We start from the raw sequence: 23527 nt of genomic DNA on the forward strand, positions 1-23527 counted from the left end.
TACCGTCACAGCTGCAATTAGAGCCTTTTTGCTATGGACTAGGCCTAACCATACATCAGCATATTGGGTTTAGGGTGATTCTCAGCCTAAGCGTTAAATGACAGAATGTTAGGTAAGAGGAAAGCATGACCGAACTTATCTCAACGCCGCACCTCTCGCTGGTAAACGCTAGTCACTCTTTTCGGGCAGCAAACATTTATCGCTGCTGCGAACATGTGCGGCTGGAGCTAGAAATGAAGCAAGTATTTAATACGACTGTATTCGAGAGTGAAGGATGATTCATCTTATAAAATCCATTTTGCCGATAAGTGCATCATCGACATAACTTAAAGTACAAAGTGTGGTTGGCTGGTTGGCCTTTTTTGTCGTATGACTTCCGACAAACGCTTTTCGATTGATTGTTGACCTAAAACGGTGACTAGCCGAAATCCTGGATAAAGAAAGAAGAATTGGCTAGCCATTTTATACGGAAGTCCTAGTATTGCATCTTGCATTTGAGTATTTTTTTTATCTTTGCATTATTTACGCAAATATTGGCGATAATAACCAGGGCCAACTATTTTCTCCGATCGTATTATGCTCCATCGTATCATACAGTAGTGTCGTCCTGTCACTCTGAGCAACTTTATTCGAGTATCTACAATTTCTAGCGCAGTCTCTAGGGACGCATGCTACCTAAAAGGAACACTATATTACAGCTGTTTTCCGCATTACTTCAGCCCGATTTTTCACACAATCAATACAGTGGCATACTCGGTCACGCTGATTAACAATCATTAGCGACTGTTCCCTGAGGCATGTCGAAGTTGGAACTTCGATTTGTTCATGGTGAGCTACCGTCCGACATAAAAGCGTAACGCGCTGCTAAAATCAAAAAATGTCGTTGACATATAACCAATAGAATATCAATTTGAGGCCCCGCTGAAGGCTAGCTTGGCTGGCGCGCACTCGTTCTCAATTCAAGCTATACGACATTCGAAAATATGGGAAATTTGCGAGCCTAGCAGAATATTTATCATAGGGAATGACACGCATATGGACAACTACTCAATAGCTCGAAGGGTATTTGCGCTACCTGTCTTCTTAAGTGGACTGGGATTTTTATTCTTGCGTCAAGGAGTAGGGGGTTGTAGATTAATCTTGAACGCAATTACGGATCCATTTGGACTACGACTTCGCTCCACGTCGTGTCGAATAAAGAGAAAAAGATCTCTGTACATGGTCACTGTCTATTGAGGCGTGCATGTCTAAACTTGAATTTGTTAAAAGCTTTGCATATACAATGTTATTCTTCATGTGTATATATCATTCTCCCATAGAATGCTATTTGCTCGATATCACAAGAGAACTGTAGCTCCAGGCTGAATTCCTTTGTGTCAAAATGTTTCGAGCGAACATAGTGTCTACTGTTCGCACCTCTCACTTAACCAATGGAATATATGCTTGCATCTATGAAGCCTGATAGACAATGCACAAAAGAAAAACGTTTGACTAATTGATTAACTGTATGTCTATGTGGAGAGGTAGATTGAGCAAGAAAAAAAGATGTTCTAAATAAATCTATAGTCTCGATCACATAGTTTCAAATATAGACCTCTGTGGGTAGTTGCATCGCTTGTATGTTTACCTTTTTCATTCGTTCGTCTGAGGGTTGCTACATTTCACTATCGATCGAAGCTTAGGAAAAATCTGTACCTCACCTAAAATGAAATTAGACCATGTTAGACCAAGATCGGGTCGTGCCTCCTACACTACACGCTTACGTTTTTCGGCTTTATCTAATTTGGACGGGCCTATAATACGAAGGAAATTATTTTAATCGCAGATTCCAGTGCCGCTAAACTACACATCACCAATTGTTTGAAGTCGATGACTCTTTTGTCATTGTATAGCATACGCAGTCTACTGGGCGCAGGATTAGTGTAAACGAAGTTGCAACGGCACCGCTATCATCAACGGCACAAAATTAAAATAACGCAATATGAACCTTCGTGAATAATTAAAGGACATATTGTTTTCACTGGCACGTGTCAATGTGTGCATGCACAGGATTTGAGAATATCATGCAAAAAATAAACATAGCCTCTTTTATTTGTAGCAACTTCTCCCATTCTATGTTCAGCACGTATAATGTTATCATTAATCCATTCGAAAACGCTTTATTTTCCCGGTGTTATCTAGTACGTGTGTAACATATGCGGCATAAGTTGTACTAATACGAGAGCTTTTTTTGGCCTGTGCCCCAGTTTACAGTTCCGAAACGCGCATGTTACACGCGCCGCCCGACTGCCCTATTGACAGCGATCCGTCGACGATGACGCTCTTCACCGAAAAATCAAAGGCCAAAGAAACTATATTATTGTATCATCCGTTCATTAAATTATAGCAGCAGACGAAATGAGTAGAACGGCAGACGAAAAATGAACAAAAATAATTTACTCGGATAAAACGAATCTCGGTGAGAATTTCTCAATCGAATGCGTGTACTGTTTTTTGATGCTCTGATAACAGCGGCAGACATCATTGTCTAGTTATTGTCATTATATATAAAATAATTAGAGGCGTATGGGAAATTAAGGTCGAATAGAGTAATCTGTAAATAGGGGATGACTGAGTTCGAATTGGGGGTATGAACGAACACCAGCAGAGGCAGAATATTAATCACATTTGAAAAGAAAAAAATTGGTACACGCACACACAACTTGCGATTAAATTCAATTTAGGTTCACAATGATAAGGTGCCAATTAAATATCGGATATTGATGAAGCAGAGGGTCTATTAGACATAGACGATCTTTTGATATACGATGATAAGGGCACGCTATGGTACCTAGTCATATTTTCGATCCCTATTGGCATAACGAGCCAGCAATGATAATGCCCGTGCCGTTTAAACAAGTAAGAGTAATACTTGGACACATACGGTGTCTGGCAGTATTGTCTCTCTTGTAACGAAAGTGGCTTCGACGTTTATTGGGTGTCCGGTGTGGTGTACAATCTCGAACGAAGAACTTATCTGTTGTGGACATCTGTCAGTTCTTGAGTAAAGACAACAAAAAACATATTATGAGAACCTACTGATAAGTAGCTTTAAACTAGCTTAAGTGGCCCCCATTGCAATAAAGTATACTGTTTTTATCTCATAATATCGAATCATTATTCTAATTATCCTCGTGCATTGAAACTATCGAACCAATATGTTTGTGAATATGAAAAAAAACAAGCTCGAGAAAACAGTGATTCTCAAGTGATACCAAAGAAATCGAAGTATGTTTTTTTTTTACAAACGAAATACATACATAACGGATAATAATTGATCTAATGTAATAACCAAGTACACCTATAGAATTAATTTAACTAGATCAGTTGGATCTACTTCCGAGCCTCTAATGAGGCTTTCGTCCTTACAGAGGGTCTCGAAACGAAGATATAGGTGGGTTTTTCGGGCGACATCACAACCCAGTGATGAAAGCCTTTTCCGGCAGTTGTTCGTTACCGAACTGTCATCTCATTTGCACCTTACGGAAACCAAGCGTATGCCTTACCACAGTTGTATTAGGTATCGGTAGGTGAAATAGAGTATTTATCATGGTCGGTACATTGCACTTGAGCCTACGATACACAATCAACGTAAAAACGTCACCGCTCAACTGAGACTGTATATCAAAGGATAATTGTCACGTCAGATTATACGTCTCATTATTACAAGAGTAACGCATAATTGATCTCGTTTATCAATTCTAGCCATAAAATGACTGACAATATAGCAAAACACTACATGCTCGTCTCAGAAGCGCTGACTGTGTCTGGCCGACATCGCCGCGCACGCAGATTTAATTCGAGGAAAAATTATAGGACACTTCATTTATATGTTGTCTCAGTAATGAACTCCGATATAGAAAAAAAAAAAAAAAAAAAGGAAAAAAAATGTCGAAGGCTCTGGTTTTTACTACTAGAATCAAGACATCGCTTGCTTCGATAAGTACCTAAATGAATGTACGCTAACACAATATTCTCGTACTTTGAAGTGTTCCAAATGTCGACGAAAACGGATCTGAAAGAACGCATAATTGTCGACCGCGATGCGAGACCATGTAAAGGAAATGAATTATACTTGGAGTGTCGACATAAAAGACTAACGAGTACGTTTGTTGCGGCAAGGCTTAACTTTTCTGCTTCTTCCGTACTTTGTAAGCGCGACATGGCCATGTTCACTGGGCACAAGCCGCTATGAGATGATTTCTTACCCACGATGCTAAAAGAAAAAAGCTAGCTCATTTCTTTCGCTGTCAACAAAATATTACTAAGCAAAAAGCTTTCAACTACGCTACACATGTCAAAATAATGTAGCGTTATTCAGGTGCACCTATCACATAACCTACACATGGTGTAACAGTCAAGCACCGGTAAAACGCCCCCGTTAATTCTATTGAAAACGTCAGCCTTCCTGTACGAAAAATGTACGTAACTGACGCGTCCTAACCATTCGAGACCAAGCCTCATCCAAACAGCACCGTTTTTTCTTCTGCGGAACGAGTGTCTATTGACATTTATTTCGAACGACAGTTGTCTGAATCGGATGCCAAGCTATGGGGCGCAGCATTACCATTAAAAATTCAGAACCTCCTCGAATACGAAGCGCGAAAGCAGTCAACAGGCACATAATGTTATTTGTTCTGATAACATCGGCGTTGACGTTAATCCCCGTCGCACACACAGATGCACTGGTGATTATCTTTGAAAGTCCTATTATTCATCCGGTTTTTGTTGATGAAGGGATGATGTGAGTTCAGTGAGAACGGAGCATGTCGCGATCGTTTACCAGGCCTGGATTTCATAGTCGAATCGCCTACACGGCCCTATAGGACCAAGGACAAAAGGCACAGTACCGTTATAGAACGCGAAAGATGAACTTGCTCATATCTCATGACAGTGTGAAAATAGCAACTATACAGAGATCGGGTTGAACGATTGTCAACCTTAGACAAAAGCTCACCATGCGCTTATAGAGCTTATTTGTACTTAGCATAGGCTGAGCAGTTTGTATGATTAATGTATGCGTGTACACAAACAACTGAAAGATATTTTGTTTACTTTTCCGGAAGGATATGAGAAATCGGAAATTTGGAATTTGCCGATTCTGGAAGAGACAACGAGTTGCGTCTTTTCGCACTGAATAAACTAACTGGTGCCGGAATTTCTGGAAAACGCTCATATCTTTCCCAGTCGTTAAATAGCAAACGTAACATAGATAGCAACCATATCAAGCAGCCCGTCGCAGCTGTGCTCCTTAGCTAACACAACAGTCCCAACCCGGGGACTATGGCAAGCAACTTAGTTGAAGACAAATTAACTCCGTGGACGGCTAACAAAATCCCATTAAAGTATTGATTATATATTTTTATATGTGTTACTATGATTTTTTCTCTGCTATAGCTGTGTGCTTGCCGTGGATATCTTTGTTGCGTTTCCCACGTTGTCTATGTTCATCTTCGTCGATCTTTAATCGTTGCATTTTAGCTGGCCGAGTCGGGGTGACTCTCTCGTGTCTGTCTGTGTGCGCGCGTGTGGGGCCGGCGGATGGGTTGAAATCTATTTGACTCTCGATTGCGGCCGTTTTTTCCCGGTACGCGCTGCCAGTGGCGGTCTTGGGAGCCGCACGCGGCCCACGGCCATGCCATCGTGAGCTGCACGCATGAGAGAAACCACTGTTCTCTTGGCGTTGAATGGTTTGGCAGAAGTTGGAGCGCCATAGTTGCATAGCGACCGGGTTGATCAGACCGTGAGAGATGCCTGGGCCGCAACCTCGCCGCTTTCTCAGGCCTGACAACAAGGATGGCGGCGCCGGAGGCGACAAGCAGTCTGCTGAAGTATTAACTGTGGCTGACCATCTGGCTGCATCTTGATTGCCTACCGGAAGCTCCACCAGTCGAGTGCTAGCGATGTTGCCTGCGACTCGTTGGTCTTGCAAAAACTGTTTAGCCTTTGTTTCTCTCTATTCTTTTTGTAACTGTTTTTCTTCTATTGTCGATACCGTCGCCATCGACAGTGTCGCGGCGGTCCCCTTTCACAGAGCTACGTCTGTGCAAACGGATCGCCCGGCGCTGATCAGTGCTCGACTTGGGCCCAACAGGATACAACGGTTTGCTCTACTATCCATATAATCAGCAGATCCATACTGTTCCAGCGGATAATGTGGTCGAGATACAGCGACGCAGCCCCAGCCCAGCATATCTGCATAATATGAAAAGTTTCACATTGTGGTCTGTTTACTGCAGACTAATTGACACACTGTCCACAGCAGTATCCGGTATCAGGAAGAAAGAACGGAATAAGGCACGACCAGCATGTCGTTAAAACGATCGATACTGCTGGCGTTTCTGTTCAACACTAATAGGCTTGTGCGTGTGTTTCTCATCCCCCCCCAGCCGCCAGTTCTCAGGCACACTTTCCCCAAAACGGAAGACGGAACCGAATTCGGTTCTCCTTTGTAAAAAGAATGATATCGAAAAAATACTGTGTTTGTGGCACACACGGCTGACGTATATGTAATAAAATGTTGACTGACTGACTGACAATTTAAATTTTGCATTTGAAATTATCATACTTCCAAATCTAGCACTGCGAACACGTACTGCTCAGGCTGTGCAGAATTAGCTATTCGAAATAACTTTTTTTCTTTTGCCTTTCGCGCGCTGGAATGGGTACATCACAAGCATGTCCAGACTACTGAAAACGCTCGAACGATCCCCAATCCAACGCGGCATTTTCGATCGATGTACCCATAAATCAAAATCAATACCCAAATAAGTTACGATCTAAAACTGCCCGCGCCCATGGATATGGGCAGTCGCTGATTGCAGTTAGCAATTTTCAAAACGTCGCGTTCGGATGCCGCCGGCCGAATCATTAGGGTTATGCTATGACAATTCTTTTTAACATACATATCCATCGAAGAATATATATCGTCGCACCATATAAAGTAATCGAGGCATTACGATGTCGGGGCGTTGCTGGTTGGTCTCATCAGATTCATGTAATCTAGTCTAGTTTTTAGGCTGTCTGCTTGATATTTATCATAAACATGAATGAAAAAAAAAATACAAATATATAAATAAAGCTCATGTTGTTTGTAAACGTTTTCAGCGGCCAGTACGCAGCGCAGAGTACATAGGGACTCTCACTTCTATTTCTCTAATCCCGCGTACCTCTTTTTCTCATTCTTACTACCTTTCCGTTTCATACTTTTCTCTTGCGTTCTCTTGTCTACGATCCTTTTCCATCTTTCCCGTCTTTAATTATACATCTATCGATGTGACCCATCGATTTTTCTGGTAATTGGCGTTACTAATCGGCAATGATTTTATGCTTGTTTATGGCTTCTCTACAGTCATATAAACATAAAAACATACCTCTATATAAACGCCATGAACAACGAAACAAAGGCCGCCTGAAGACTGGTAAGGCCAGCCACACGCGACGCTATCACGTGCACTTCATCCACACACAGATACAGCTGCCCTTGCTATGGCTGGTTGGTTGTGGTCGTTGACGCTGTAGCAATTGTTATTGTGATGCCTATGTGCATTCTATCTTTATGACATATTACTTATCCGTTCGGCTGACTGCTGGCCTGGTTGGATGTCACGCCGTCCATTTGGTATTGTGTTTGTGAGTGCGTGCATCTACGTGTATGCGAAAATGTTCATCCCTTCGTAAACATGTCCTATTGCAGGTCACCCACCGCGTCCAAACACTGCTTGTCGGATGGTACTCAAATTGTAATGGCTAACATAGAAGCAGCAGCGTCAGCGCCACCACTAAGCCACTGATATTTTCTAAGACCGGCCGCAATGTCGATAATATCATAATAATAATAGCTTTGTAATCATGGCAGCAATGTCGGTATACTAATAGAGCAGATAAGGCGACGGATAGAGCTATGGACTGAGACTGATCGCGCAGGCCAACATTATCCGCTCTGATGCCGCGCGCCGTATCGTGCCATCTGCTTTGAATATGTTCGTTTGGTGAAGAAAGGAACGCACGAACGAACCAGTTAAGTAGATGGACTTCACCCGGCCACGTCTGTCGATGGTCTCGTCAAATTGGCCGCCGGTGTGGCCGTCGTATTGTCGCTTTCGCTTCGCTACTGCATTCTGCACCGCTTCGCTAATTCTTCCAGCCAGATCTTCTACAGGTAAGTCGGAATCAGCATGTGCAATGTGTACTCTATGTACTGCTACTACCGGCTCCGCCATTGCTGCTTATATTATTCTGTAATTCTGTGCTTTGTCTGCATCCGCCGCTCCCAAAAGCCATGCTATATTGTACCCCGTCGGGATCCCTTCGCAGTAACAACAGCAGTAGGAACGGAATCAGCTCACGGTAGCGGCACAAACAACAGGGCACAACGACAATAGCAGCCATTTAGTTAGAGGACTGATTAATGGCTTTGTAGCAGAAACAACAATAACAACAGCACCAGCTATGGTAATGGCTGACGTGGTGATGGCGGTAGCTCGTTTCGGCATCATGACCGTGGTGGGACACGTAACACAGAGATAGGAGAGGCCAGTCTGCAAAATGGCCACAGCCCAATGTGAGTGCTAATGGCCTTAGTCGAGCTCTGTTTCCAGCATAACACGCCGAACACACAGACAGCATCTCGAGTTGATCACTCCCGAACGGACAGAACACAAATGCATAGATATATACGTGTCTAAGCAGCAGATAGTTTTTGGTCGACATACATCCAAAAACGTGCGCGCGAATAGACTGAGCCTCTTACTTCATTGCCAGCAGATTGTGGCAGTTCCGATACACTTGCGCCGTAAGCAGTACGTTGGGGATTCTTGCTCGTCAATATCACTCTTGCACATGTGTGTACACGTCGATTTGTTACAGATGCAGTGGGTATGCGTTGAGCGTAGCGGCCCTATGCAGAGCGCTCAATTAATGACCCCTTTTTTCTTCACAATAGAGGTACTGATTTTTCTTGTCGCAGTTATTCGATAAAGTGTGTAAGATCTACCTGTCGATAAAAAACCATACTCCTGTTGGACTTAGAAGCGCAAGAACAGGTATACATATCTATACAGGTGGACTATAAGGTCTAAAAGGCACATATGTTTGCTACGTTCTATGATTCGAGACTAGCACTTCGCCAGTCTGCTGACAACAATCCAGCATCTGTGTCCTATTTTTTGTGTGTTTTTCTGGCTTATCCTTTTTGCCGCTGGCGTTTCCATCGATATCCCACTACAGTCGACTTAATACAACAATAATATTTGTAAAAATGCGCTTGTATGAGCTATCGATATAAAACATTTTCGTAGATAGCTTGCAATTACCGCCACACTCTGACTCACGCAGAGAGAAAGCGACGTTTGAGACCCTAGTTTGACCGGACCGCTAACAATCAGACGCTGCATTTTCGTCCATGTTTGTTTCCCTTTCTTCATTTCGTATGGCTTTTTTGGCAAACGTTTCTGTAGGAACAAGACTCGCCTTATTGCGGTTAGCGGCAGCAGAGTTTCTAGCACTATCGTTGTCTGAAAAATAAAAATAAACGATCAATATGAACTTGATCGATTCGATCACGATTATTCGAACGAGATTATTGATTCGATACCAATTCGAAAAACGATAGAGAAATAAAGCTAAAAAGAGTCAATGGCCTACCAAGTTGCGGATGTGTCAATACGGTATCGTACGACGCTGCAGCATCTACGCTTTTTTTGCTTTCCCTGTGTGTACGTAGTATATGTGTAGTAGCACAGTAGTGTAAGCGTACGCCATCGAATGGGAAAATGGGCGACTGATGCCGAAACAAAGTACGACGATGGGAGAACATGCGGCAAATCGCATGACGATTACGTCTACAATCGGCCTCAAACGTTAAAGCGTGTCGAAACTTTCAGATGAACGCGGATATGCGACACCGAACGCTTATCCTCCATAATCACCACGAGTAATGTTCTGACCGACGACAGGAACGGCAGCAGTTAATAGGATTCCGGCAACGACAAGCGCGGCCTCATCGTTGTGGCAGCATTATCGCGTTCATGGGCGTGCGTTGGGTTACTCCTAAATAAAAGCTATTATATTGTTATTATAAACGACGTTGTTGTTATTATAATTATCATCACTGCGGTTCAACACAAGTTTTTTCGACCACACTTTGGTTAAAAAGGAAACTATCTATCTATCTATAAGGTGTCTAAACAACGTATGTGTTGTTCGTACCTTTTTTTGGCGGCCAACGTAATTTTTTCCCATGTCGCCCAAACCGTTTTGCAAAATAAACAACGAACAGGAATACCATAGTAATAATAATGATTATGTAATTATTATTTTTGTACGAACAGACTTAGCATCCTAGAACACTGTCTATCGGAGCTTATCGTACATTATAGACAAATAGCGATATATCTCCGGGTAATAACGGCAAACGTTTTCACGTCACGTGAAAAGCGCTTAAAAAGCACCCGATCCCAAAGAAAACGAGACGGAGCTTGTGTTTCCTAAAATATCCTCTTATTATCAAACTTGCCAATGGATAATTGTTCCACGAAATCCTTTAGTACATACTATAATTTTTATACTTATTATACCTACAGATTATGTATATATATCAAGGCGCAAATAAGCGAGCTCAATTTTAAAATCAGTGCACCCTGAATAACAAATTCGCTAAGACAAACTCAAAAACAAAACAAAGCGTAGCCAATATATCATAACAAGCACGACGGTAAATTTCCATCAACCGGAACAAAGTCCTGAATTCGTTCGGCGTCGCCCCAGCGTTCGCCCTTTGCTTGGATATGTCGTCATGACCACGAGGGCCCCATAACCTGCGAATACAGAATCACAGACAGAATTCTGTTTTATCAAGCACAAAAAATAAATTAAGAGTTTTGTCCGTTTCAGCAAGGCGCTCGTGACCCGTTAGCGACAACGATAAATCGTCATCCATCACAAAAGTGAGAAGAGCGGACACGACCTCTTATTTTGGACAAAAATGCGCACTGGCTCCAAGACAAATACGAAGGCGCTAGTTAGTAGAAGATGGTAAATATCGATGCAAAGGAACTGATTTGAAAACACATTTGAAAGGCCTATGCCAGCCTTATAGGTGAGTATCCCAAATGTACCGTAGTATAGATAGAGGATTAAAGCTATGCACCGTGCAAGGAAATAAAAATAACATCTAGAACCTCGCACAAACGAAGTAGCAATGAAATCAATCTCACCTTTGAACTCGTGTAATTGTTAGTTCGTCCAGGAACTCCCGATGCTTTGGTTTTTCCACATCAGCATGTAGTTCGAATAAAATGTCATACTTCTAATAAAAATAAATACGTACGAAGTTAAAATAAACTTGTGCTTGACGCAATTCCGTACTAACGTTGAGCGTATTTATTGAAGTACAGCACTAATTAAAGCGTTGCATAGCTGGAAATGGTTTCTGTTATGATTCTGGGACCAGCAAATTGGAGCTCTATCATATAACATACCATAGAGGTGACGCGAGCGGGTTGAAAATAAAAATACAGTATGAATACATTTTGTGCTTTTCGGACACATTGGTTAGACATAAAATAATATCTTCTGAAATATATTATCGTTATAATGTCTTTATGCTGATTTTTGTCGATACGAAGCAATTTCAATTTTTTTTCTTTAAGCTTAATATATTATTGAATAATATTGGCTTGAGGTAAAACATTTGTTCACGTCTGGCCCCATACGGTAAGTGTCTGAAACAACGGACTCAGCTTATTCCCTGGGAATCATAAGAGTAGGGTCAGCCGAATTGGGACTCTTGGGATAGTTATGATTTGTTTTAGTTCACTTTTATGTAGAGCATTACCTTCTAACATAAATGAACTGAATTTCTACAGATTGATGATCATAGACAAACAGACCTTTATTAGTTCCATTGATTCAATTATATGGATAAATGTGTATTAAAAACTATATATCTGATACTCGCCATAGGTTGCTCTAGAGGCACATTGAATGCCCTCGTTAAAAAACAACCCTAAATATATATATATTTTTTTAATTTTAAATTAAACTACTTGTCACCGCTAGAATTTTTGATAACTACTACTTTTTATTTAAAAATGTACTGTACTTCCCAACTAAATCTTGAAATTTGGCTTTCATTTATGTAAAGCTAGAAACTAATTTTGCGTCAGAAAATTTGACATGTGAGGAGGAAGCTATATATATAATTTTTCTGGACTATTAAAAGTTACCTGAAAAAAAATTTATTATGTGAGCTAACTAAGTTAACCGAAGAGTATTATTTGTCCTTACTTGTTGAAGACGCCTATGTCCTTATTTAGAGATGAGCTACGAGGGTTAATCAAGCTGTCGAAACTTCTTTTAAAAAGCTATCAAATCTGACAAGTTTTTAACAACGACATGTGTGTGATACGATGAGTACGAAAATAATATAACTAAACTTTGATACATTTCTAAAGTTTCAATTTCATGTTCAATATTTTAAAGTCGCGATTTCATGTCTGCTCTGGTCCATATGGTCCTACCCCATGGTAATTTATAAATGATCATGTAATTTGACCAACTGTTATTACCTTTATGAAGCCTACATAGCCATTAGCTTTAGAATAGGTGAAGTTACGATAGGAAAACGAGCTGATCATCTTGTTCCTTAATGATGCAGTAAAAATTGAACAAAAGAGTGAAAAGAATAATTTGCTATTCCATTACAGCTTTGCCTTTTGAGATTTGGACAAAAACAAAGTTCCCGTGATGCGAACTGTCCTAAAATTGACTTGCGCGTATCTGAAGAACTCTATTTAAATTTAAAATTACTCTTCACTTACTAAATAAAAAACAGAGTAATCTCATAGCCCGTGTCCTCCGCCAATTGATGTCGGTTGATTGCATCGTATCTTTCTCGTACGAAGAAGAGTGAAAACGTAGAATTCACAATTCCTTTTATATCAAGCCCAAACCGTTAATTCCGCCTCTCATTGATCATGTACCGTACACAGAAAGGGTCATAAGTCTTCTAACATAGTAATCCAACGTGAAATATATCTGATTCGAAGATTTGCCAAGAGAGCAATTGAATAATATACAAGCATATACGACCTGTCTTCCTCTCGCGAATTGAGACTACTTAAACATGTAGCTAAAAGATCGGCGCGTGACAACCGCACACATGAGAGGAGTACTTAATCAAGTGTATAAACTGTACTCCCGCGCGACGCAATCGCGGAATTACCATTAGCTGAAAGTGATGGTATCACCATCGCTGGATTGCTTATAATTTAATTCAAAATTTTCAAACAATAAACGCGTATGACAAAAAAAAGTAGATTAAGTTCTTTTGATTGTATACGATTTTAGGCTGAAAGAAGAGCTAAGAACAGTTTTTTTTCCAAATGACTCCTGATTCGGTCTGATCTTGCCAGAAAGCGAGCAAAAGTCGTGTATACTAATTACGGTTTAATTCGAATTTTTTCTATTCTGGCAGCAGTGTCGTTATCATCGTTAACATAAATTAACTTGCATCAGACAATGGCGCACGGATTTCCCGGGTGATCCACATAGGTACACATTCATACCAACTGGTTAATCGATAAATTTTCATTAAAAAATTCGCATAATTTCGGATTAGAGTTGTACTGACAAATAGACGCAACGTCAACGACCGTCTGATTCAACTTCCAGTGTGTTTCGATATCTGAAAGCTATTTATTATCGTGGACTGCTGCTTTAAAGAGTTTATAGCACTCCATGAAAAGTTTAATGCCCCCAACGAACTTCGAAAGATGTTCAATAGTGTAGAGCTGGTCAACTTAAACGGCTTAAGTTTTTTCCCAGATTTTCGACATAGTTGCTTACTATCGCTGGTAAGTGAAGGCTTGCCACATCACCGACCGCAGCTGATTGTTGTGACCAGATATCAGCTGGATCGGATAATATTTGTATTGACCCATCACCGCTTGCATTGTTTTGTTACGAAGTTAGCCAGCTCAAACGGGTGCTCATGATCTTTTTTATGTACAGCCTTTTTTACATATGCCTGAATTGTTTTATGCTAAAGTCGGCCATTGTAAAGAATGAGTTGCTCATTGATCGCTTCTGTACATTTTTAATCACTCGTGTTCTACAAGCCTTCCACACTGCCTTGAGATTAACTAATCCAAACTATTTCAACACGTTAGTGTGTCTTAGAGCAAGTACCATGCGAACATTACTTAAATGGGATAATCAAAGATAATAAAGTATGCCTTCATACTGCTTATTGCTGGAGAAACTACAGAACCACGAAGTCATTTTACAGCGAAAATGATAAATAAAGACGATTTTTTAACCTCGATTACCTGTATCCCTGGTAAAAAAGGAACCTCTGACGCTCACCATGCTCAAAATAAAAATAGGACTTGTGCAAAAAATACAAACCTCAGGAGCTACGTACCTTCCGGTTGCTGTTAGGTACATTTACGAGTGTAAATAGCCCGCAGGATTACTTTGACCATTCTTATAATATGATCAATAATATACTGCGCCCTTCGAATTCGTTTCGATTAGATCTATTGCCAAAGCTGTCTGTCTCTTTCATATTTAAATCCGAATGGCGGGTTCGTAAGAAACTATTCAAATAATTTTAATGCAAGGCCGTAATATATAATGGTGTAATGAACAGTAGCTCAGTGTAAACCATAAGCAATGGTCTGTCGTGAATGTGTCGCGTTGTAGCATAGCTGCAACAGAACTTATTCAGAAAAAGAGATTTATAATGTCCAACACAAGTCGAAGCCAGTGAACCAACGCGGAATTCTTCACTCGCACTTTTTGAGGTAACCGGATGCGCAAAAGTCGCTCATAAAAGAAATGAAAAGTTTCTGGGCGAACGCGCCCGAAAGGCTCAGGAAGGTGCATGAGTGTGTGCCATGTCGATGCGACAATGGCACTAGACCTAGGTGAACCTATGCGGGTGGCTCGGTCTAACCGAGCTCGTAGTCCGTCATGCTGCAGTGTTGACAGTGAGCATTATAGATGAATTCGGAACACTCAAGGCCATTGGATTATTTTGAACGGAAAGGACATGCGCCAGTGGCATGGCACATTGCCGCATCGGGGCAAGCGGCGGTAGCAAGTTTGAACAACCGGGTCACACATCGCCTTGGTAATAGTAAATGAAAATAATAATAAATGTACAAATATATGAGTACCGTGGGGCTCTATGGGTCAAAACTTAACGCTATGGTTAGAACACCCGGTGGGTGCTACGGTAAAGCAAAAATTACACCAATATATTTGTTAGTAGCCTTTTTTGTGATCTGAATGATTTGCTACAAGCTATATATTTTGGCGAAAATATCAGAAGATCACTATACCGTTGGTCCATATAACTCGACTATGTAGGATCATATGGGGTAGAAGTGGGGTTATATAGGCCACTAATGATTTTGTACGAGAAAGTCCGTCCAACAACAACAATAGATACTTGGCCAAAGAAAGCAGTGCTCTCATTTGCTGCCAAGCTACACGGGTTGTTTTAACATGATTCGTTTGCCTATCTTTACATGAAGTTTTGCCGCGCAATGTGAAGCCAGTGTTTGAGGCGTGAGGAGAAACAACAGCAATGCGTGGATCGTTTTCCAAAACCAAATTACTATCTGCATGATTCTGGAGTAAATCATTACTAATGGTAAACTTTAATTAATTATTCCTAATTGATTAACATGTCGACAGTATTGTTTCATTTGTGGGTCCGAAGACACAGAACTGACCTGTACTCTTGAGCCAATCAGTTCTTTTATTCTCTCAACAGATGGAGCATATTCGACATTCAATTTATGTACGTTCGAAATGGCACAACGTAGTACGTTTTATTAAACGTAACTTACTTCTAATTTCCTGAGACATTCTATAATAGTTCTAAGAAGTTTTAAAGCAGACATCGAGGACAAAAAAATAAGCAGTTATCTTGCTAGCCCATCATTTAACATTTTTAGTGTCAAAATTTAAAACCAACTTTGTCTTGCTTCAAAAAGTGGAGTGGCCCATATAACTTTACCTTCACCTATATGTAACACTTTTCACGTTGTCATTATTAAGATTTTTGTGAATGGAAATGATTGATTTCTATGAAATAATATGATTCATATCTAAACATTCGTCTTTATCGTTGTTTTTGTATGTAGGTATTGCTAGATGTTGATCTGTACCGTTATTATGTTGAATGATTGTAGTACTGTGGGCTTAAAACGTACTTATTTTTACTGTCGTTTTAACGCACGTACAAATGTCAAAGATGAATATTACATCACCTCGAGAAAAAGTTCCTTTACTACACGCTAACCCAATAGGCGCTTTGTTGTCAGATACATACTGCCCAGGATACATGCGTAGCACCTTGAAGTGACATTTCATAAACGCTTTCTTATTGCATTTGCGAAACCTATAGACTACGTTGAGCGTCCTAACAATTTAGGTTACCCTCTAATTTACCGCAGTAATGCGTACAACAACAAATACAGGTCCATAGGACGTGTTGCAATGATGTAATGGGGAATACTTATAGATGTGCTACGCTTCTGTGAAAAAGAAATTAGGGATCAACACCATCGAGGAACCTGAATTAAATGAGCTAGAACATCAACGATGAACCCTTGAAGGTGTAAATCAGGTATTTAGGATGGCACTGGGGTGAATATACTACAGTGCGCACGCCGCCAAATTGCGCATGTGTACGAAACACTGCCCTTTGTTCCCGCTTTTCCTGAAAATTGTGTTTTGGAAATATCATTTGGCTTCTCGTCTCTGTCACTAATAAACATTTCGTCTGAATCAAGTCAGGTGAAACCTGTAATTCTCCCCCTCTTCCCGTGTGGGGTAATATGAGATCGGGAGGTTTGCGCCTAAAATTGTTAACTTAGTCCTTAGTTAAAGAAAACATCTTCACAAAGCTCAACTCGATATTTTTAATTGGTATATTTTTTGATTATCGAGCTACCAAACTGCTTGAGAACAATGCAACGGTAAAACAAGGATAGCTGATGTCGTTTTTTCGGTACATACACCACTTCTACAACTAAGCAAGATTCAAAGGTGTTATTTATTAGAAATTGATTTATTTCAAATTTCTTAATTCAAAAAGGTTTTTATGATAATTTTTTTTATTTATAACATAGGCAGTTGTTAGTTTTATTATGTATTAAAACCTCTATTTCAAGAGAAATTGTTTAGTTTTAGAGTTTTTAATAGGGGCAAACGTTGTCCTGATGAATGAGTTTTTTTGCGTATGTTTCGGTAAATCTTTTAAACCAGTGCCATTTCAATTAATGACACTTCACGAAGACGCTAAGTACTGACAAATTTTCATCTAGATGTCTTGGCAAATTCGATCTTACTGTAGCTTTCGCCTCGATGTTCGTCGATATCGAGAAACAGGGTACTGCTTGAAGGACCGACTAATCAACTGAACGCTTTAAACGCTCAGGTGATCTTGCCAATTTCGTAAAGCTGAACTTGAGGTTCATAAAAACGAAGTGAGCTTAAGAACGACGCATGAATATGAAACAAAGTTATTCAACAACTTTAATGAATTTACCAAACTACCTTTACCTCTAGTGCCCTAAACCCAAGAAAGGGGCTTAGCGTTTAACTGACTACTCGCTTTCTCATATGGCCCGCATTCTACTTTAAATGGCTTTTCTGATTAAAGAAGATTCAAGTTTATTAAAAAGTTTATATTTGCCCGCCGACTTAGCTCTCTTTGGTCAGCTTTAAAAGTCACAAATAAACGAACTTTTCTTATCTTATAGGCATGAAATACCCTTGCTGGTTCTTATTCGGGTTTTTGTCGTCTGCTAGCAGTTAGTTACGTAGAACTGGTCTACCAGCACCCTTTCAGTGTATTTACTACTTATTGTGGTGAATGCGACGGCGCGACAGTATCTCGTTCTCTTGGTCTATGGTGTTGGTTTCTTCAGTGTATTACGATCATTGCCGCCTATTTAGTCAGTACATTATTTTGTCGTCTCAAAGTGTCTCAGGATATACTACATCAATGGAGTTTGTCGTCTGAGCATTGGCGATGCGGGTATCATCCCTAAGGTTGGTGTCGCTGTCAGCGCTGTTGATGCAGCTGCAACACAAGCGATCTCTCTCGTTGTGGTTGCCGATTCATAGAACTTGGTCCGATCGTCGTGTCAGTGGCGAACCGAGGTCGCCAATATTCGAAAATGGATGTAACGTAAAAGTTCGCTACAGCCGTCTGCGGCGTGCTGTGCTGTGCAGCTGTGGACGAGTGGCGACCGGTGCTAGATGGTGTTGCTGAATTTTGAAGATTTCTAACAAGACGGCTTCTGTTGCCGCCGCCAGGCGTCGCGTCAAGTAATCGATAAGTAGGTGCTCTCAAAATTTCACTCATTGCCGGTAGATCTCATCAGAGCATTGGTGACGTTTAACAAGTGGTTGATTGCGCTGCGAAGCACTACAGATATGGAGAGCTTTAATTATTTATTTGTGGTCGAAAGTGTGTAACCCATCAAAATGCTAGCAAACTTTGCTAGCCTAACAACACATTAATTAAAGCAATTTCTGAATAAAAGTGCGATTAGACTGATTGCAATTGTATAAAAGTAACTGGTAGCGAGGAAATTTAGAACAGCGTTTTTTTTGAAAACGTTAACTACCGGGGTATTTTTTGTCCGCAAGTTAATAGTCTAGTGATATGCCATTGTTCCATGGATAGGCTAGTCGATTCCTAGCCACAGTGTCATACCGGCGTTGCACCGAGGTTGCTGTTAATCGTTACGATTATATTAATAAATAGATCTGCTACTGCAGAAACCACTTACTGTAAGTCGCCTATATTTATTTATAATTTATATGGAAAATTAACAACTCTGATTCAACTCAATAACAATAACCTTATATAATATAATTAACTACAATATATAAACACATTATTTATTATTTCACAACAACATAAATCTAGCTGTGTACCTCTGTGTACACCGGAATATAAAAGCATATGTGTGTATGGGCCACTGGATATACAAATATATGCATCGATATTTGCTGCGATCTGGCCTATACCATCAACTTAAAAATATATTTATCGAACCTTTATAAACACGCTATACTACGTGTATAGGGCAGTAGACGATAACGAAACATGGTCGGTCATCTGTATAAGCAAAAGGTTAAAATTCGGTAGTTCATGAGACCTCCTAAATTGTATAGGCACCAGGCAATCAGCATGACTGTGGTAAAATTCTTCAATCCAGTCTATATACCTTTTCCGGTACACTCAGCGCTCGAAACGTACAGAAAGACTGTACTCAATTTTTTTGTAGATCGATGTTACTCACAGATAAAATACTGAAAAATATAATTTACCCCAATGGCTTTTACTTGTAGGAAATAGGACGAATGTTCTACTGCGAAATCTTATAGCCAGCTCTCACTTCCTTACTTTTAGAGAATGGTATTTCCCTTGCTTTCATATGTTTTGTACATATATATGCTGACTTGTTTTTGTCCTTCTCATAACATAGGTTCGATGAAATATCGCGATGGCGGCAGAAACCGACGGTACATGGCAGTCTGAATGCATATTGCTGCGCCCAGGTGCCAGTGGCCATTTTGGAACTGTTGCCTTGGTCCGTCGAGGAGAACAACGTATGGTGCGTCACGTTCTGCATCGCGCGACCAGCGTTGAAGATCGGTGGCAGCGACTACGCGCACTTCAATTTCCGTCACACGTCAACCTTGAGAAGGTTGTGCGAGTATTCGTTTCGCCCCAAGAGATCGCCATTTACACGGAACATTCCGGTGATTTGACTTTGTTCGACTTTATCCGTGGCTATTTCGAGCCGATGGTCCCCGAACCGCAGGTGCTGAGATGGATGTGCCACATCCTAGATGGACTACAATTTCTCCACGTATACGGACTACAGCATGGTAATCTTTCAGCAAGAAACATCTTGTTAATTCCCGGTCATTCAAAGCTTCTTCGTCTAACCAACTGGACCATGTCTATGTTCGCACAACGATCGGATTCACGCAGCGACCTTGAATCCCTTGGCTCAATTTTACTCGTCCTTATAACGCTCAATTCGGCTTTAGATGGTCGCAGTCTCCCGCAGGACACCGTGACGTCATTATTAAGGAGTGGCCAGGCGTATTTTTCCGACTTCTTACTAAACATTACGCATGACCTCGTCACGAACTCGATGGAAAGCGTCTCGTACTTACGAGGTCTGATGGCTGCACCGGATGATTTGTTATACGGAAGTCAGCCAGACATGCCCTCATTAGAAGGCGATCAACATATTTCGCAGGTGGATGCTTCACCGGTTCATCGACGAGAGCGGGCTCGTATCTTGCATCAGCTTGCCCTAGAAGCGGCTCGGGCGTCTCATGGAGCAGTACCAAAACATCCTAGTATGATTGTCACCTTTTTCAATCTGTTCAAAATTTCTATAAAGAGTTGGAAACGTGTGCTCAAACGCTTTCCTTTCGTTTCAAATAGCTTCAACGGTAATTTTGGAAAAAGCGAATGGTATGCGGGTGATGGTGTGGGAAATTCGGGTGCTTTATTTGGCAGAAAGTTAGCCCGAAGCGCGTCCTGTCCAGGACTATTTTTTCGAAAAGCAAATATCTTTCAAGTCAATATTACTGAAAAGGTCACAGGTTAAAAGAGCTACTGTACCTGAATGGTGAAAGATAGAACCATTGCCATAGCAAAAGCCGAATATATAGCGCTTTCTTCTAGACCTGAACAAAATCATGTATAGGTTCAGTTTTTGCAGTGCTTTAATTAGTGTTTTATGTTTTGATACGGTGAGTTATATTTGTATAAGTTTATCAAAAGGAAAATAGTTTTTGTTAAAACTGCTAGTTCTTTGTGGATCCAGATCTGAAAGAAAAAAACTAACGTTGAAGCCAATACTAATATTTCAAGTGTATAAAGCTTTAGACCCAAAAACTCTACTCACTACTGTTTTGTGTCGCGTAAAGTAGTCTTTTGTTTTCCTTTAAGACGATATTTTTGTCTATTTTACTGTCGAAATACGTAATTTGTCTTCTCCGCAAAGCACAGAATAAAGGAACTTGCTGCTTGTCACAACGGTTTTTTAATATCCAATGTGATTTATGTTATATGTATAGTTTATACATAAGTACGAGTATATAATATTTATTTCCACCATGCGCTGACGTTAATACACATCTCATGCAATGACTTTTAGCCCTATTACATTTATGACTTCACGCTCACCGTTATTGTGGTAGCATAAAGATGTAATATTCACGTTAATTAACATCATGCCTGTTAATTCGTCCCCAAATCGGTACTTCTATTATTGTAGTCGGTTTGTGAAGATAACAGAAATGGTCTAGATTCTTTACAACGAGGTGTTTGAATATTTGAATTTCTTATTTAAAAGTATCTGATGATTACGTGTCCTTTTGTCTCATTAGAACAGTGCACATATCCTTGTCGTAACGTTCGTATCCTTCAGAATTTATACCTGCATATAGAAACGTGCATTCACTTGTTTGTGAAAACCGCTATGCCAAGACAGGATACTGATATCAACCGTTATTTAGACAACATAACAGTATATCGTGAAAACTAAGCGGAAAGTGGCTTTTTCGTAACTGCATAAATTGTGAAAAGACTGCTTGGAAAATAACAATGCTGCTCCATGAGTACATGATGTCAAAATGAATTAACTACTTGAGATGCTGTAAAATCTTTGATGAGTGGTGTCGTTCGCGTTACCAGTTTATATATAGCTGGTGCTACACGCTTGGACTATATAACGCAGGATAAGTCACGATCAGTTTAAGTGCTCATTTTATGTGGATCTGTCCTTGAAACACCCGGGCGAAACCTATGCAGACGCCGAATATTTAAAACCATGCGAAAATGTGTGGTCAGTTATTAAACTTCACTTTTACATGACAGTTTTTTCTACTTAAAATTCCTTTATTAAACTGAAGAATAATATGAATATTTCTTACATTCGCGTTTAGATATTTAAATCTAACTAGCGGTTACGTACGTAGTTTACTAATGTGGTACGTTCGCTCAGATGTTCCTCATGATCTGATAGGCAGTCAACAACGGATAAACTGTACCGACGAATGGCGATGTGAAAATGCAAACGTGTAGAAGTTAGCTATGCTTATTGAACGAAACACATTAGCTTGAATTTTTTATCAACTAAATAAAAGAAATAGCTGTACAAGCTAAATTTGTGTGAAGTTTTAAGAATGCAATGATTTCTTGAGTATAATTAAACGGTACCCAAAGTATGTTTGGCAGTTTATCTATGAATCAATCTGTAAACGTGTTGCTATAGAGAGGACTTTTTTAAATTCATTCTGCGGGTATGAGTCGTATACACTCAGATCAACGTAAAACTTTCAAATAGGTTTTACACTAATCCTAGTTTTTGGTTCTTTTACTTTACTAAACGTTTTTTTATACTAAATGTTACTGATGAAGTAGCGAATGTAGCTTGCTCAGTTTGTTAATTACAGCGGAATTCTACACTTTTTAAGCTATACTACCACTGTCTTATCTTACTCAAATAGTAAAAAATGTGAGCAGTAGATCTAGGTATATATATGTGAGTTGTTGTGATTACCCGTACGGTTAGCTTCAAAACAAAGCATTACTGTGGATATCAGAAGCGTAACGTGACGCTGTTCTTACGAACATCTTGTCACTATATATATGTAAATATACATACGTGTATCAGTAGTTTACCTAAATGTCCGAGTTTAGTGGCTCTTTCATGTATTTTCGATGCCTTCATGGGACGATGGATACAGGATACAGGATACACAAAGTACACGATTTTGCATACTGAGGTTTAATTGCCATGATATCATGATAAAAAAATCTTTATTTGCTTCATAAGGTACACCGAAAGAATCTCAGAACAGTAGAATTTTTACGAACTTAACATGCACTTTAATTTATGAAGTCTTTGTTAAATTCTGAATTCATTACTGCGTAATATACCTCAAAGAAATATTGTGATTAATTATTTGTGAATAGGCTTTTAAGCAATGATGTCTGATGAGGCATAATTTCTCATTGGAGTCGCTTCGGTGCAACTATATTTGTCAAAGAGCATTCTGAGAAGATCCGTGTATTTTCCGTTCATACTTGTATATATATATATATCTTAGATATTTCTTTTGGATCCGTTGCAAGTTAACAAGAATATGTCAACAATATTCTAATAGCACAAATAAAACAAAGCCATTTTTTAAACAACCGTACGCGCTTTTCCTACTAGTAGAAGAATGGGACAGTATTGAGTATTGATATTTTTTAAATAGAATTAAGTTACCATCTGTGGCTTACAGGTGTGAGTTAATAATATTAGTTCATGATAATAGCAACATGCTGTACTCGTAAGCCAATCCAATTTGATGCGTATCAAAAATAATATCAATTAAAGTGTTTTTTTAGAACACTCGGGTACTCAACAACGCACATTTC

At 39.9% G+C, this 23527-nt stretch overlaps 1 protein-coding gene across 3 annotated transcripts; it reads left to right on the forward strand.

Moving 5' to 3' along the window:
- The first annotated feature begins 8060 nt into the window (after positions 1-8060).
- On the forward strand, positions 8061-23300 carry LOC111267581 (uncharacterized). 3 transcript variants are annotated; one of them, XM_022845870.2, is made up of 3 exons: positions 8062-8200; positions 10933-11137; positions 19560-23300. In XM_022845870.2, the coding sequence occupies exon 3, from the start codon at positions 19578-19580 to the stop codon at positions 20700-20702; it is 1125 nt and encodes a 374-aa protein (XP_022701605.1). In that variant the 5' UTR covers positions 8062-8200; positions 10933-11137; positions 19560-19577; the 3' UTR covers positions 20703-23300. The 3 variants fall into 3 exon arrangements, 2 of the variants coding, with proteins under 2 accessions (XP_022701605.1, XP_022701604.1); XR_002684726.2 differs by lacking the exons at positions 10933-11137; positions 19560-23300 and adding an exon at positions 9924-10121 and having other exon boundaries at positions 8061-8200; XM_022845869.2 differs by lacking the exons at positions 8062-8200; positions 10933-11137 and adding an exon at positions 17882-18401.
- Positions 23301-23527: the final 227 nt, after the last annotated feature.

The sequence above is a fragment of the Varroa jacobsoni genome, unplaced genomic scaffold, assembly GCF_002532875.2.
Source record: "Varroa jacobsoni isolate VJ856 unplaced genomic scaffold, vjacob_1.0 scaffold_1201, whole genome shotgun sequence".
In the NCBI taxonomy this organism is placed as follows: Eukaryota; Metazoa; Arthropoda; class Arachnida; order Mesostigmata; family Varroidae; genus Varroa; species Varroa jacobsoni.